Source organism: Macaca nemestrina, chromosome 19, assembly GCF_043159975.1.
Source record: "Macaca nemestrina isolate mMacNem1 chromosome 19, mMacNem.hap1, whole genome shotgun sequence".
NCBI lineage: Eukaryota > Metazoa > Chordata > Mammalia > Primates > Cercopithecidae > Macaca > Macaca nemestrina.
Window position 1 is genome coordinate 3,501,320 of NC_092143.1, and position 14,140 is coordinate 3,515,459.

General features: G+C 43.3%; 1 protein-coding gene across 6 annotated transcripts in view; it reads right to left on the reverse strand.

Moving 5' to 3' along the window:
• Window positions 1-14,140, reverse strand: part of LOC105489298 (zinc finger protein 236) — a 158,498-nt gene that overhangs the window by 88,313 nt on the left and 56,045 nt on the right. For all 6 annotated transcript variants that reach the window (XM_071085879.1, XM_071085881.1, XM_011754025.3 and 3 more), the window contains 2 exons: window positions 12,848-13,051; window positions 11,642-11,870 (listed from right to left, as the gene is read on the reverse strand). In XM_071085879.1, coding sequence (XP_070941980.1) covers window positions 11,642-11,870; window positions 12,848-13,051 — 433 coding nt within the window. The remainder of the gene's footprint in view (window positions 1-11,641; window positions 11,871-12,847; window positions 13,052-14,140) is intronic.

Sequence of the window (14,140 nt, forward strand, 5' to 3'; positions counted from 1 at the left end):
AAATTCTGTCTCTACAGAAACATTTTAAAACAATTAGCTGGGTGTGGTGGTGCATGCCTGTGGTCCCACATACTCAGGAGGCTGAGGTGGAAGGATGACTTGAGCCCAGGACGCAGGAGTTGCGGTGGGCTATGATTGTACCACTGCACTCCAGCCTGGGTGACAGAGCCAGACCCTGTCTCAAAGAGAAAAAAGGAAAGAAAGAAAGGTAGAAAAAAAGAATGAAAAATAATACATTTTTTAAACACAGTGACAGAATGTAAATAAAAACAAACAAAGGCACAGACACAAATCACGGGGGTAAATATGGACAAGGTAATAAGGGAACTGGTTTTAAAAGGTGAGACATTTGTGGTGATAGTGCATAAAGATATCTAAAATTTAAGACTGCTTAAAATTAATAGGTAAAAATTAATTCAGAAATATGCATAATTACCTAAAGGTCTTATCATGACAAATCAAAAATGCAAGGTATAAAAGGGTATGAGAGACTATATCTACTCGTGAAAATTAGGACACCATACCCCAGAAATCAGATTTTTTTCCAAACCAAAATGAAACTATAGCTCAAGTTACGCAGAATGACATAATCTAAATCTGCTACCAGGTTCTAATATCTGGGAATAGACTAGAACAGAGACTACGAACTGGAAGTCCTGAAGCTGTCTCCAAATCTGGCCTGCATATGTTTTGTTTCACCCACACAATGTTAAAAAAGAAAATGGAATCCAGATCCCCAACTCTGACAAATGGAAAGATCCGGAAAACTAGATCTGCAATCCCACATGGCAAGCTTTCCTGGAGTTGGGCAGTAGCTTTCCTCTTCAAATAGTAAGGCCAGGTGCGGTGGCTCACGCCTGTAATCCCAGCACTTTGGGAGGCCGAGATGGGTGGATCACCTTAAGTCGGGAGTTTGAAACCAGCCTGACCAACATGAAGAAACCCCGTCTCTACTAAAAATACAAAATTTGCTGGGCATGGTGGCACATGCCTGTAATCCCAGCTACTCGGGAGGCTGAGGCAGGAGAATCACTTGAATCCGGGAGGCAGAGGTTATGGTGAGCCAAGATTGTACCATTGCACTCCAGCCTGGGCAACAAGAGCAAAACTCCGTCTCAATAAGTATACATATAAAAGATTAAATCAAAGATTTAGTTTAAAACATTAAATTATGACCAAGCACAGTGGCTCATGACTGTAATACCAGCACTTTGGGAGGCCAAGGCAGGAGGACTGCTCCAGGCCAGGAGTTCAAGACCAGTCTGGGCAATATAGCAAGACTCTGTCTCTACAAAAATAAAAATAACAAAATTAGCCAGGTGTGGTGGTGCATACCTATAGTCCTAACTACTCGGGAGGCTGAGGCAGGAGGATCGCTTCAGCCTGGGAGGTCGAGGATGCAGTGAGCTATGATCGTGACACTGCACTGCAGTCTGGGCAACAAAGTGAGACCCTGTCTCAAAAAAAAAAAAAACCTATTAAATTATAAAAGTCAGATATAAGAGAAGTGATCCATAATGTCCGTGATGAAGTCTAAATATCACCCAAGCCCAAAGTCATTAAACATTGACAAACTTAGCTATACATATATATAAATTTCTCCCCAGTTAAAAAAGTTTTTCAGCTCAAAAAGGTAAACAAATTAGAAACAAAAGTACAACTGACCCTTGAACAACTCGGAGGTTAGGGGCACTGACCCCCGATGCAGTTTAAAATCTGCCTATAGGATACCCCAAAAACTTAACTATCAATAGCCTCCTGTTGACCAGAAGACTTGCCAGTAACATCAACAGTTTACCCATATTTTGTATCTTATATATATTATATACTGTAATCTTACAATCAAGCTAGAGAAAAAATGTTATTCAGAAAAGCATAAAGAAGAGAAAATACATCTCCGATTCATTAAGTGGAAGTGGTTTTCCTCTCTGTCTACATGTTGAGTGGGCTGAGGAAGTGGGGGGTCTTGTTCTCTCGGGGTGGTAGAGGCGGAATAAAACCTGCATAAGTGGACCTTTGAGTTCAAATTTGTGTTGTCTAGGAGTAAACTGTATCTCACAAATATAGGTCACAAAATACTATCATCTTTAATACCTATGGACAAAAGAAGTCAAGAGTTAGTCTTATAGGAAAATACAGGTACTCTTTAACATGAAAAGCTCTCAACCTTACTCCCTGTAAGAAAAATGCAAATTCAACATACAGCAAGATACCATTTTCTAACCTATCAGATGAGTAGAAAAAGTCCCCAAATTTTGATAATTTCTTGAAAAGGCTGTGGGGAAACAGGTGCTCCAACAATTGCTCCTAGAAGGTAAATCTACATGACTACATGAAAGTTAACTGTTTATCAAAACTTACTCCTTTTCACCAAAAGGAAAGTGTAACTGTTTACAAAATCCTTTTCATTTGTTATCAAGTACATTACTGATACCAATGATAAAATTTCAACAAGGTCGGTACGGTGGACAATAGTTCTGGTCCATTTTAAGTTCCTGATATTGATGATTTTACTATGATTATGTACAAGGATGTCCTCGATTTTAGGAAATAGACACTAAAGTATCTACAGTTAAAAGGGCATTATATCTACAAGTCACTCTTAGTAAATTCAGGAAAAATTGAGGTAAACAGCAAAAACAAATGTAGTAAAATGTTAACATTTGGGGGAATATGGATGAAGGGTATATGGGAATTCCTTGTATTGTTTTGAAACATTTCTGCTGAGACTGAAATTATTCTAAAACTGAAATGTCCTTACAGATAAACGTACATGTGTGAAATGATGCAGCTACACTCATGGCCACTGCAGCATCATTCATGTTAGCAAATGGCTGCAAATTGGTTAAATTACGATACATTCACAAAATGAAACACTATTCAAGTATTTTGAAAAATAAGATATCAAGTGAAAAAAAGTAACCTGAAAAATATAATCACATTATAGTATACTTCTAGAAGGAAGCCACTCGTCCTCCTAGAAAACAATCACACAGATGCCTGTGCTTGTTTAAAAGACACACAAGACAGCAGTGGTGAGCTTCCCGGGGGAGGGGGGCAGAAGGCCCCTCACAGGAGTTCTGTGTACGCAACTGTGTCTTTTGAATTGTGTGGCATGAGCATGTTTCACCTGTTTAAAAATAATTTTAAAACACATATATTCATTAAGCACCTATTATTGGTCAGGTACCACCATGCTATCCACTTTACATGGATCCTGCCATTTGTTTCTCTTTCATTTATTCTATCCTTAGTCCCACCTTACAGATGCGAAGCTGACAGCTTCAAAGTTAACTGACTTGCCCAGGGCCAGATGGCCAGTGAAGTCCATGCGATCCTAGCACCTAAGTGCAGTTTTCACAAGGAGGCCTGTCTTCCCAGTGCTACTTCAAGCACAGCATGACAAGTGCCAAGTGCCATGCCAGGCATCAAAAAGTATCTGCCCTGGAACGGACTGTGGTCTAGGGGAGAAGCGGGCAGGGCAGTGTAACCAACCGTGTATGGCAGAGCATCAGAGGTGCCAAGACAGATGTGTGCATGGACGCACACCAGGAATGCAAAGACAATGCTGATTACTTCCGCAGGAGAAGGCTCAGAAACTTCTGCAGAAATAAGGTGGCCCTGTGGGTGAGCTTCGAAGGCAGATAGTTGCCAAGAAGGACACAGCCTGAGGTACATTTATCAGATAAAAGCAGTAGCAAAAGCCAGGTGTGAAGGTGAGTCCCAGAAACTTCTAGTTCAATATGGCTGGGGTAAAGGATGTCTGGTGGGACTAGCAAGAGTCAGAAGTGCAGGCAGGGCTAAATTACAGAAAGCCTTCCATGCTGCAGAAAGTTTCTTGGCAGGAGAGAAAAAAAGCCTAGACGTGTTCTCTTCAGTCTTCGGTTAGCTCCCATGCAAGAGAGGGTGCCACGGGCCATCCAGTCAGCTTCATCTCCAGCATTAACTGGGCCATCAGGAGGACGAGGATGACCAAAGAGGAAGGCCACTGGCCAGACACGGGTAGGGTAGGCAGGCAGGGGCAATGTAGTAACCAGAAAGACATCTGTGGGTTCTTCTGTGGGATCAGAGAGCACCTACTGTAATCAGAACATTCCAAGTAGAGCACCTGGGATGGATGTGCCTGCTCTTTTGGGGCAAAATCCAAATGCTGGTTCCAACAAAGGACCCTGGCCTGCTGGGAGCATCGAAAGATCCCCCAGATGCCTGACAGGTACATACAGAAGGTCTGGCCCAGAAGACAGTCATGGTGACACAAAGTCTTTCTGCTTTCAAGGACCAGAACATCAAATATTCAGAAGTAACTACTATCCAACAACTAATTAGAGAGGGACTCGTATCTCAGTGTCACACACAAATGCAGACTCCCCAGCCAGAGAAGACCTTTACGTGAAATACAACAGCCCAAGTCACCTTCTTGACTTTTGTTACAGAATATCTCACTGCACAGCCTAAGTGTGTGTGTGTGTGTTTTGAGACGGAGTCTTGCTGTCGCCCAGGCTGGAGTGCACAATCTCAGCTCACTGCAAGCTCCGCCTCCCGGGTTCACGCCATTCTCCTGCCTCAGCCTCCCAAGTAGCTGGGACTACAGGCGCCCGCCACCGCGCCTGGCTAGTTTTTTTGTATTTTTAGTAGAGATGGGGTTTCACCATATTAGCCAGGATGGTCTCAATCTCCTGACCTTGTAATCTGCCTGCCTCAGCCTCCCAAAGTGCTGGGATTACAGGTGTGAGCCACCGCACCTAGCATTTGTTTGTTTTTTATGTTTTTGTTTGTTTTTTTAAAAAAAACACCCTCTCAGTAGCAGACCTACTAGAACACTGGGAACACTTCATTCAAACCTGGTGGAACTACAGCAGCAAATCTTACCAAATAATCAGTATACAAATCAGAAGTGACAGGTCAGTGCTGGGTCTCGGGGCTTCACACAAAAGCCTCTGACATGGTTTGGCTCTGTGTCCCCACCCAAATCTCACCTTGAATGCTAATAATCCCCACATGTCATGGGAGGGTCCTGGTGGGAGGTAACTGAATCATGGGGGTGGGTTTCTCCTATGCTGTTCTCTTGACAGTGAGTAAGTCTGATGGGGTCTGATGGTTTTATAAACGGTAGTTACCCTACACATGCCTCTCCTGTAGCCGTGTAAGATGTGACCGCCATGATTGTGAGGCCTCCCCAGCCATGTGGAACTATGAGTCAATTAAACCTCTTTCCTTTATAGATTACCCAGTCTCTGGTGGTCTTTATTACAAGCATGAGAACAGACTAACACAGCCTCTTACATAAACCTGGCCCTCAACTAATGACAGATTTATAGATATGCTGCTAGGACTGGGCCAACAGAAGCATGCAACTGGATATCTGAAACTGTAAATCGAGGAACGGATCCTGCTAATGAAATGGAGCTAGTAGAATCTTTTTATTTATTTATTTATTTCTGTATTTAGACATGGAGTCTCACTCTGTCACCCAGGCTGGAGTGCAGTGGTATGATCACAGCTCACTGCAACCTCTGCCTCCTAGGTTCAAGCCATTCTCCTTCCTCAGCCTCCTGAGTAGGTGGGACTACAGGTGCGCACCATCACACCCAGCTAATTTTTGTATTTTTAGTAGAGGCAGGTTTCACCATGTTGGCCAGGCTGGTCTCGAACTCCTGACCTCAGGAGATCCATCCACCTTGGCCTCCCAAAGTGCAGGGATTACAGGTGTGAGCCACCATGCCTGGCCAGTAGAATCTTTTTAACAAATACTACAGTCTGCTGGGTTTTTCAGCACTGACCAGGAAGATGATGTTGATTTTCTGGCCAGGTTTTCTTGGCTGGTCACAGGAAAGAGACAGTCACTGATAGTTAGCTGGACTACATGAATTAAGAATGGGAATATCAAGATGCTCAAGAGGCACTAGGAGCTGCTGAAACAAGGGTGGCACCGATGCTGAGGTGACCAGCTCTTGACAACAGGACCTCCTCTAAGATACTGGCTTTTGCTGTGATTATGTTCAGATTTTGAAACATCTTAGAGTGCTCTCAGATCAGTAGAAGGCTGGCACAGCAGCAATCATGTTAGTTGTCACAAAGGAACTTATGATGAAGACCATATCTTTGAAAATGAGAGTAACGATGAAGCCATGTTTGTCAACGATAAAAAAACAACAGAAGTTACTGTTGGACCAGCCAGCTCAAGCTTCACCAGTTACTGCTGGCTCCTGCGCAGTTTATATTTTGACACCGCAGCACTGGCAGGCTACACGGTTTATAGATGCTGCAGGAGCAGCAAGCTTGCTATAGAAATTGGCAGAAGCTCCTCCAAGATCGCATGGTGCCTCCTTCTCAGGTGCTGGTTCAATGGCTAGTGCTATGCAAATATGACACAGCTGTTGGTAATGCCAGGAGTAAACTCTTATCAGCATAGATCTGTGACATGAGTTTTTCGGAACTTGTCAGACAGGAAAGTTCCTCACAGCTGAACCTCAACACATTCCGTGGGTATTAATTGCTTTCTTAGATCACAGGGGGTCTGCAACACTGTAGTGCAAAAGCATGCAGCAGAACTGCTTAGCAGTTCTTCAGATTTGTCAGATCTCTCAAGAAACAATGAATCCTTTCATTGAGGATATTCTGAATAGAACAGAAGACTTATCAGGGCTTTCTCCACTGAGAAGCGTTAGCAGTCCTTACTGAAGAACAATCAACTATTTGTTTATGAGACAGCTGGAGTACCAATTATGGACAGCAAACACCCATCAAAAAGGAAGCAAACATTAACTGAGGAATCCGTGGACTCCACTGATGGACAAATTTAAACTTCTGTTAGGAACACTGATGCTGACAGCAGAGGAAGAAAGGGCAACATCTATAACAGACTGCCTCAACCATGCTGCTGGACTTGCCAGAGCAGCAAGCAGCCTGGGGAATGGCATGGCTGTTCCGAGGCTCTAAGCTGTTTACAGATACTCTCATTGGCCCTCAGCTGTGCCTCACAGAAGGATATGCTCAGAAGCAGAGTTCCCATGTTCCTCCTCATTGCATGATTACTTGCCTGGAGGAAGAAGTCCTTCTATTCCTCTTGTCTGCTCAGACACGTGCTCAAAGACTACGAAGGAAGAGACCCCCAGCAACTCATTCCTTTTATCAAGCAGATTACAGCCAAGCCTAAGACACAGGTATCCCCATTTTATGACAGATGCTCATGCCTCTGCTCATGCAGTTGTTGAAGAATTGCTCTGACCAGCAGAAGAAAACCACCAGTCTGCTGCTGAGAAAGGCAGATGCTGCGGAGGAGTTACTTTGCCTCCCTTCTGTCAGTCACAGGCAGTGGAATGAGTGAAGGTACAGAGAACAGAGAATGAGTGCTGGTTACTTTCTCACAGGAGCAGCTGAATATCCAGATCCAAGTGCACAGAAATAGGTTTTGTCCTTCAAAGTTGAGAACCTCAGGGAGGTTCAGAGGGACTATGGAATTTCCTGCTCCTGTTTATAAGTGCATTGCCCCCATGTGGTTCCCAGAACCTTGAAAACAAATCTCTGTCCTGGCAGGTGCACAAACAGTGCTGGCTGATGTGGTTACACAGCGACACTGAGAACAGTGCATCTCAGATGCAGCCCAGGATGCACTGAGCATCTTCACCAAGGAAACCTGCCCTCCTCACATGCTGCCCTAGAAATGATTTAGGACTTTTATCAAGTGCTTCAGCAGCCTGAAGCTAAAGCTTTACAAGAATTATTTAAAGTACTCTTCCAGGGAGGAAACCCTAAGGACTGCATCTCCTTGGGTCTACTTCACAATGAGAATTCCAGTTAATAATTTAGGGGGGAAAAAAACCATTTTTGTGTGCCATTCACACTAGCATTTTTAACACTGCTTTGGGCTTACTGCAGTACACTTACTGAGGATTTTCTGATATGAGGTCTGTTGCACTCATGGATGCAGACCCCACAGAGAAGGAGAAGGGCTACCTGCACTTAACTTTTACGCAATTATAAAAATCAAATTTATCTGAGCTGTAAGCACTTGGCAGACCACAAACCACAAAAGAACGTGGGAGAAGGTTTGTTACAGGGAATTTTAAAAAGCACATTTGTTGGCCGGGCGCGGTGGCTCAAGCTTGTAATCCCAGCACTTTGGGAGGCCGAGACGGGTGGATCACGAGGTCAGGAGATCGAGACCATCCTGGCTAACACGGTGAAACCCCGTCTCTACTAAAAAATACAAAAAACTAGCCGGGCGAGGTGGCGGGCGCCTGTAGTCCCAGCTACTCCGGAGGCTGAGGCAGGAGAATGGCGTAAACCCGGGAGGCGGAGCTTGCAGTGAGCTGAGATCCGGCCACTGCACTCCAGCCTGGGCGACAGAGCCAGACTCCGTCTCAAAAAAAAAAAAAAAAAAAAAAAAAAAAAAAAAGGCACATTTGCAGAGATAATGATTTTAAAAAGCAGATGAGTCTAAGAGCCACACCATCCTGGAGCCCGTGGACTGAAACAGGACAGCAGGACGCCAGTCAATTACAGACCAGTACAGTATACCGAAGTTCACAGCGATGACCCCAGGTCATCAAGAAGTGGCTAAGTTCACAAGATCACACTCTGATCTAAGAAGGTAGAGTATGCAACGACTTTTAGAAAAGTTTCCATACACAATAGTTTCACTATACCATACCATTTTCATCCTTAAAGGAATCAATCATCAGCTTTCCAGAATACCATTCACCATGATTTCTAGATAGCCAGTATTTCACCACAATAAATGTCTTTTTTTTTTGAGACAGAGTCTCACACTGTTGCCAGGGCTAGAGTCCAATGGCATGATCTCGGCTCACTGCAAACTCCGCCTCCCGGGTTCAAGCGATTATCCTGCCTCAGCCTTCCGAGTAGCTGAGATTATAGGTGCCTGCTACCACACCCAGCTAATTTTCTGTATTTTTAATAGAGATGGGGTTTCACTATGTTGGCCAGGTTGGTCTTGAACTCCTGACCTCGTGATCCACCTGCCTTGGCCTCCCAAAGTGCTGGGATTACAGGCATGAGCCACTGCACCCGGTCATAAATTTCAAACTTTACTAAAAATTTACAATGATTTATGTGTCACAAGTTGTATGACAACTATAAAAGCATTGTTAAATTTTTACTATAACTTCTTCAAACAAAGCAAATCCCGCCAAAAACATTCAATCTGATAAAAGTGAATAAATCAAAAGCAACAATTTTACATGGTGGAGTATGCGTAACTTAGGAACATAATGAAGGTTAGTTATAAGCAATTAATGCTATGACTTATGAGACAAGAGTAGTTTTCCTCATGGTCTTTCTAAGGTATCAAATGATATTCCATCCTTGGAGAGGCATTTTCAGATATAATCACTATGTTAAAAGTGCACTGGTCATTGAAAAGTTTTAATTAAAAGGAACATCTTTAAATAGAAACATGTTCCCAGGCTAAGAGTGGTAGCTCATGCCTGTAATCCCAGCATTTTGGGAGGCTGGGGCAAGAGGATCACTTGAGGCCAGGAGTTTAAGACCAGCCTGAGCAACATAGCAAGACCTCAGCTCTGCAAAAAAAAAGTTTTTCACTAGCCATATGTGGTGGCACATGCCTGTAGTCCCAGCTACTCAGGAGGTTGAGGCAGGAGGATTACTTGAGCCCAGGAGTTCAAGGCTACAGTGAGCTATAATCGCACCACTGTACTCTAGCCTGGACAACAGAGCAAGATCCAGTCTCAAAAAAAAAAAAAATAGTCCCCATGGTTTTCTCATAACCATATTAGAGAGGTCACTTAACAAAAACAAAAACAGAAACAAAATAAAACAAAAAAAAGCACTGGCTCCAACTTGTACTAGGGATCCCATGAATGTAATGGGTAATTATTAGAACTGCATGCACTTGCTCAGTATTCTACATGTGTATTTTATTGATTCAAATAGTCCAGAAATTACCTAATCGTTATCAACTCTGTAAACACAGCACTCCAAACTAGAACACCGTACAGGAAGGTTTCCTGCAATTCCATGTGGAATTCCTCGGCTAGCGCTTGGTGCAGGGAGAAAGCTGCTTCCAGCACATGCGGGTGAAGGTCTGGAAGGAGCAGCACAGGGTGGCGCTCACCTTCTCGGTCTAAGGATCATGGCTATGTGGTACTTTCAGGAAGGAGAAGGTCTGACATGGCTCCTCACTCAGTGGCTTGCTGCCCAGGTGAAAGCATCTAATTTAGCACAATAAGTAGAGACAGTGGCCCATGGGGCTCAGGCGGGCACTCGCACACAGGTAATAAATCTGCATCAGATGATCAGGAACACATAACACAACTGTAACCTGGAAGGCTACCACACAGCTAATCAAAATACATGGAAATGGCTCCTGTTTCCCTTTCTTGCCCTGCTAGATACCAGGAAACTGCGTGGGAGAAACTGCTTAGATTCCAGCATCCTGCCTTTCACCTGGGGAGAAGAAGGCCAGATCAAGGGGAAGAAGAGCAGGACTTGTGTTGTTTGAGAAACAAGAACTTCACAATCATGTTATAAATGAGAAAATGTATTCTAGGAAAGAAGTGTTAACAGAAATGGCAATGTTATTCCATGCTTTGTTGCAAGAATGCACTTGTTCCCCAAGACACCTGGGAAAGGTTTTTACAGGAACCGTTTTGCCAAAAAGACAAGAATCTATCTTTTTCAAGAAAGATGTAGTAAATTCCTGCTCCTGCAGAAAGAGCCATATTGAGCACTGTGGAGTGTTCAGAAATGAAAAGGCTGTATTCCCAGCCAGAAAGAGCTTATTACCTAGAAGGGACATTAGACTGCATCTGTGCACAATTAACATGAGAAAATGCAGGAATCCTAAACACTCTAAGTGCTGTGGGAGATAGGACAAGGAAAAGCACCTCTCAGAGTCCGTCCATGAGGAGGAGCACTGAAGATGCTTGAATGACGGAGCACTAAAGATGCCTGAATGATGGCCAAGATTTGACAGAGACCAGAGGGAGAGGGAAAAGGAAGGCATCCTTGCTGCAGAAAGCTGCAGAAAGCATGATGTGCAGAAACACAGGGACGCCTAGAAACAGTAGGAATCCAGTTTCAGTATGATGTATAGTAAGTTTGTGCCTAGAAGCACAGAGGGAGGAAGGATTGGAAATGCAGGCTGGACAGGTAATAGGATACTCAGGAGCCAAGAAATGGATCTTGGAGTGGAACGGGAAAGGGTGAGGTGTGGAGGAGGGAGCTGTGCTGCAGGGGTCCTTTGAAGAAGAAGAGGAAAGGACTAGAAAGAAAAAACTAGGAACATGTTTCTAGAATCACATGACTGGATGCCAGAAGCACCAAGGGCGAGAATAACTGAAGCAAAGCCGTGGATCTCAGTGGAGAGGAGGCACCTAAGCAGAGCAGAGACAGAACAGTCAGAGACAACAAGCTTTCGAGCCCCGGTGAGGAGTCAGGACAAACTAATACAGGAAAGAAGCTAGGTTAAGGAGAAGAGATAAATTTAAGAAATGTTATGGCTGTTATTTTTATTTTTAAATACCAACCAACTACAGCTAGCTACAAAACATTCAACAAACATATCCTATCACCTTCAGAGGAAAAAAGAAGGGCATATTTCTTAAAAACCAGAAATATGCTATCCCAATGTCTAAACTTTAAAGTTTAGCAAAATTACCAGGTAGAAATGGTGATTTCTTCTTTATCATTTTTTTTTCTTTTTTATCCAGTTTCTCCGGGCTTTCCTGTTCTTTTTCTTGCTCTGCGTCTGTAGGGTCCGTCTGCTCATTTGAAACGCTGGAAACATCTGGGTTTTGAACCTGTGGTGCAGAGGTCTTGGCATGGCTGGAGTCATTAGGATGTGCTGCAACTGGAATTGAAGACAGCCCACTGTTTTCTAAGGCTTGCTAAGACAGAACAAAACTAAAAGGTTAGAAGATAACGATGGCCCATATCTGCCTACCAAAATCAATCACAAAGCTTTACCTATAGAATTCTAATTCCACTCCAAGAAACAAGAATCTACAATTCCAAGTAATCACTTAGCAGTGAGGCTTCCAACCCTTTGAGGCTGTAACATCTTTTCTGATATATGACATTCTGCCCCCACCCAAAGTAATATAAGCATTTGTATTTCTAATTAAAATTTATTTGACTTTCAGGAATCTTACCTCACACAACTTTGGTTGTCTCTAAATAAATTTGGGAATCCCTATCTGAAGGCTTTTGAGTTACACTGGGCTTAACTTTAAGGTATCGGCTATAGAACGACACCCTGAGATTCCTCATACCCCTGGCCAGCTCTTCCCCATGAAGGTATAGGAGGAAGGTTAAACAAGTAACAGAGAGACAGGAGGAGAAGGCAGGCCCCCTCTTTTTAGAAGCGAAGAGCTAGTGTGAAGTAGCGGTGGACTAGAAGGCTGGGGGCTCTGTGCTCCTGCCCCACCCCTCTCCCACATGTGTAGGTGCTGCCCACACACCTGAGAGAAGGCCAGGCAGTATGAACGCTCTCAGAATTGTCGACACCCATGACTGTCTCCAAATTATAAACCAGAACCTCAAGAAAGAACAAAATACTTTTTCCACCTCTGTCAACATAAATAGATACAACTTCTGAAAAGGCTGTTCTTTTCAAGTAAGTTCATTTACAGAAAAAAAAATAAAAGTTTATGATTTTTTTAATGTATAGATGAATAAAGCATTTGAATGTTGTGCCGTCCATAAGCAATTAAGTAGGCATATTAATTTCTTTCAGTTCAGGCACATTTTTCATGAGGATACCCTGACTCTGACAAGTCCTACAGATTTATTTCTCAATTATCATCCCTGGTTTCTGACCCAGCACGAGCGCGTGAGCCTCACACCGCAGGGAAGCATGCTTCACCTGTAAAATGTCCTGGTTGATGCCCACTGTGATGCTCAGCTGCTGCCCAGGCTGCGGGGACTGCCCTGACTCCACCGGCCCCGGCTCTGAGAGCTCCAGGAGCTGCTGGATGACGTCGCTCACTGCCTGGGAGTTTGGCTGGCTTGAGGCTGACGTGGCTTGGGCTTCTGTCTGTTGAAGAGGTAACGTCTGAAAGAGTGTGGCCTGAAACACAGAAACATTTTCATTAAAAATACAATTTTGCTCTTCAATTTAAAAAGGAAAATTAAAAAAAAAAAAAAAAGGCAATACCCTCCTTAAGGGTGTTAAAATCTAAAAGTATCCTAACACATAAATTTTAAATATCATGTCTCACTGATTCTTGTGTTTGGCACGATATTGGCTCTTAACATACACAATAAATTGTTCTAATGCAATTTTTTACAGTTTTTTCAAGTGGGCAGTAGAGACTCAAGATGGCAGATTGAGCGCACGCACCCTCACCTTCCTGTTAGCTCATAAAATTGAAGTGAAGGAATTTTAAAAATATCAAGTTATACAAATTTAAAAAGTAGGAAAGAAACCACTGCAGTCAAAATAATTCAACACATTTGTGAAAAATTCTTCCTGCAGGGAGACTGGAGGAATAAATGCACGGTAATGCTACAGCCAAGAAAACTTAAGTCAGAGGAAAGGGCTGTGATGGGAGAGCCAGTCCCACCCTGCAGGGCTTGGGAATCCAAAACGTCCCACCCAGAAGAGGACGGATGGCAGGGAAACTACCCGTACAACACTGTGCGGGTGGGGACAGGACACTCTACCTTTGTCAAAACCCACAGAATGGACAACTCTGAGAGTGAACCCTGACAGAAACCACGGACTTTGGTTAATAATAATAATATATCCACATTCATTCACCAGTTGTAACAAATGTACCCGACCAATGTACCATGTCAGAAATGGGGGAAACTGAGCATGAGAGCAAGAGGGTATATGGTAGATCTCTGCACTTTCTGCCGAAATTGTCTGTAAATCCAAAACTGCCCTAAAATTCAAGTCTGTCAATTTAGAAAATAAAAATAAAAACAGAACAAAAAGTATTAGAACCAAAAATGAATGCCCCTGTCTTCCTCCATGGAGGAAGTGGCAGACAGGCACACACTTTGAGGCAAAAAAAAAAAAAGAGGAATCTCTAAATATCTTTTATCGCTAAAAAAGATAAAAAAGAATAAATGACCTGGGAAGAACTAGGGCACCTTTTGTGGCACTAAATTCCCAGACTAAGTATAAGTCTTTTGTGTTCTGCCACCAGGG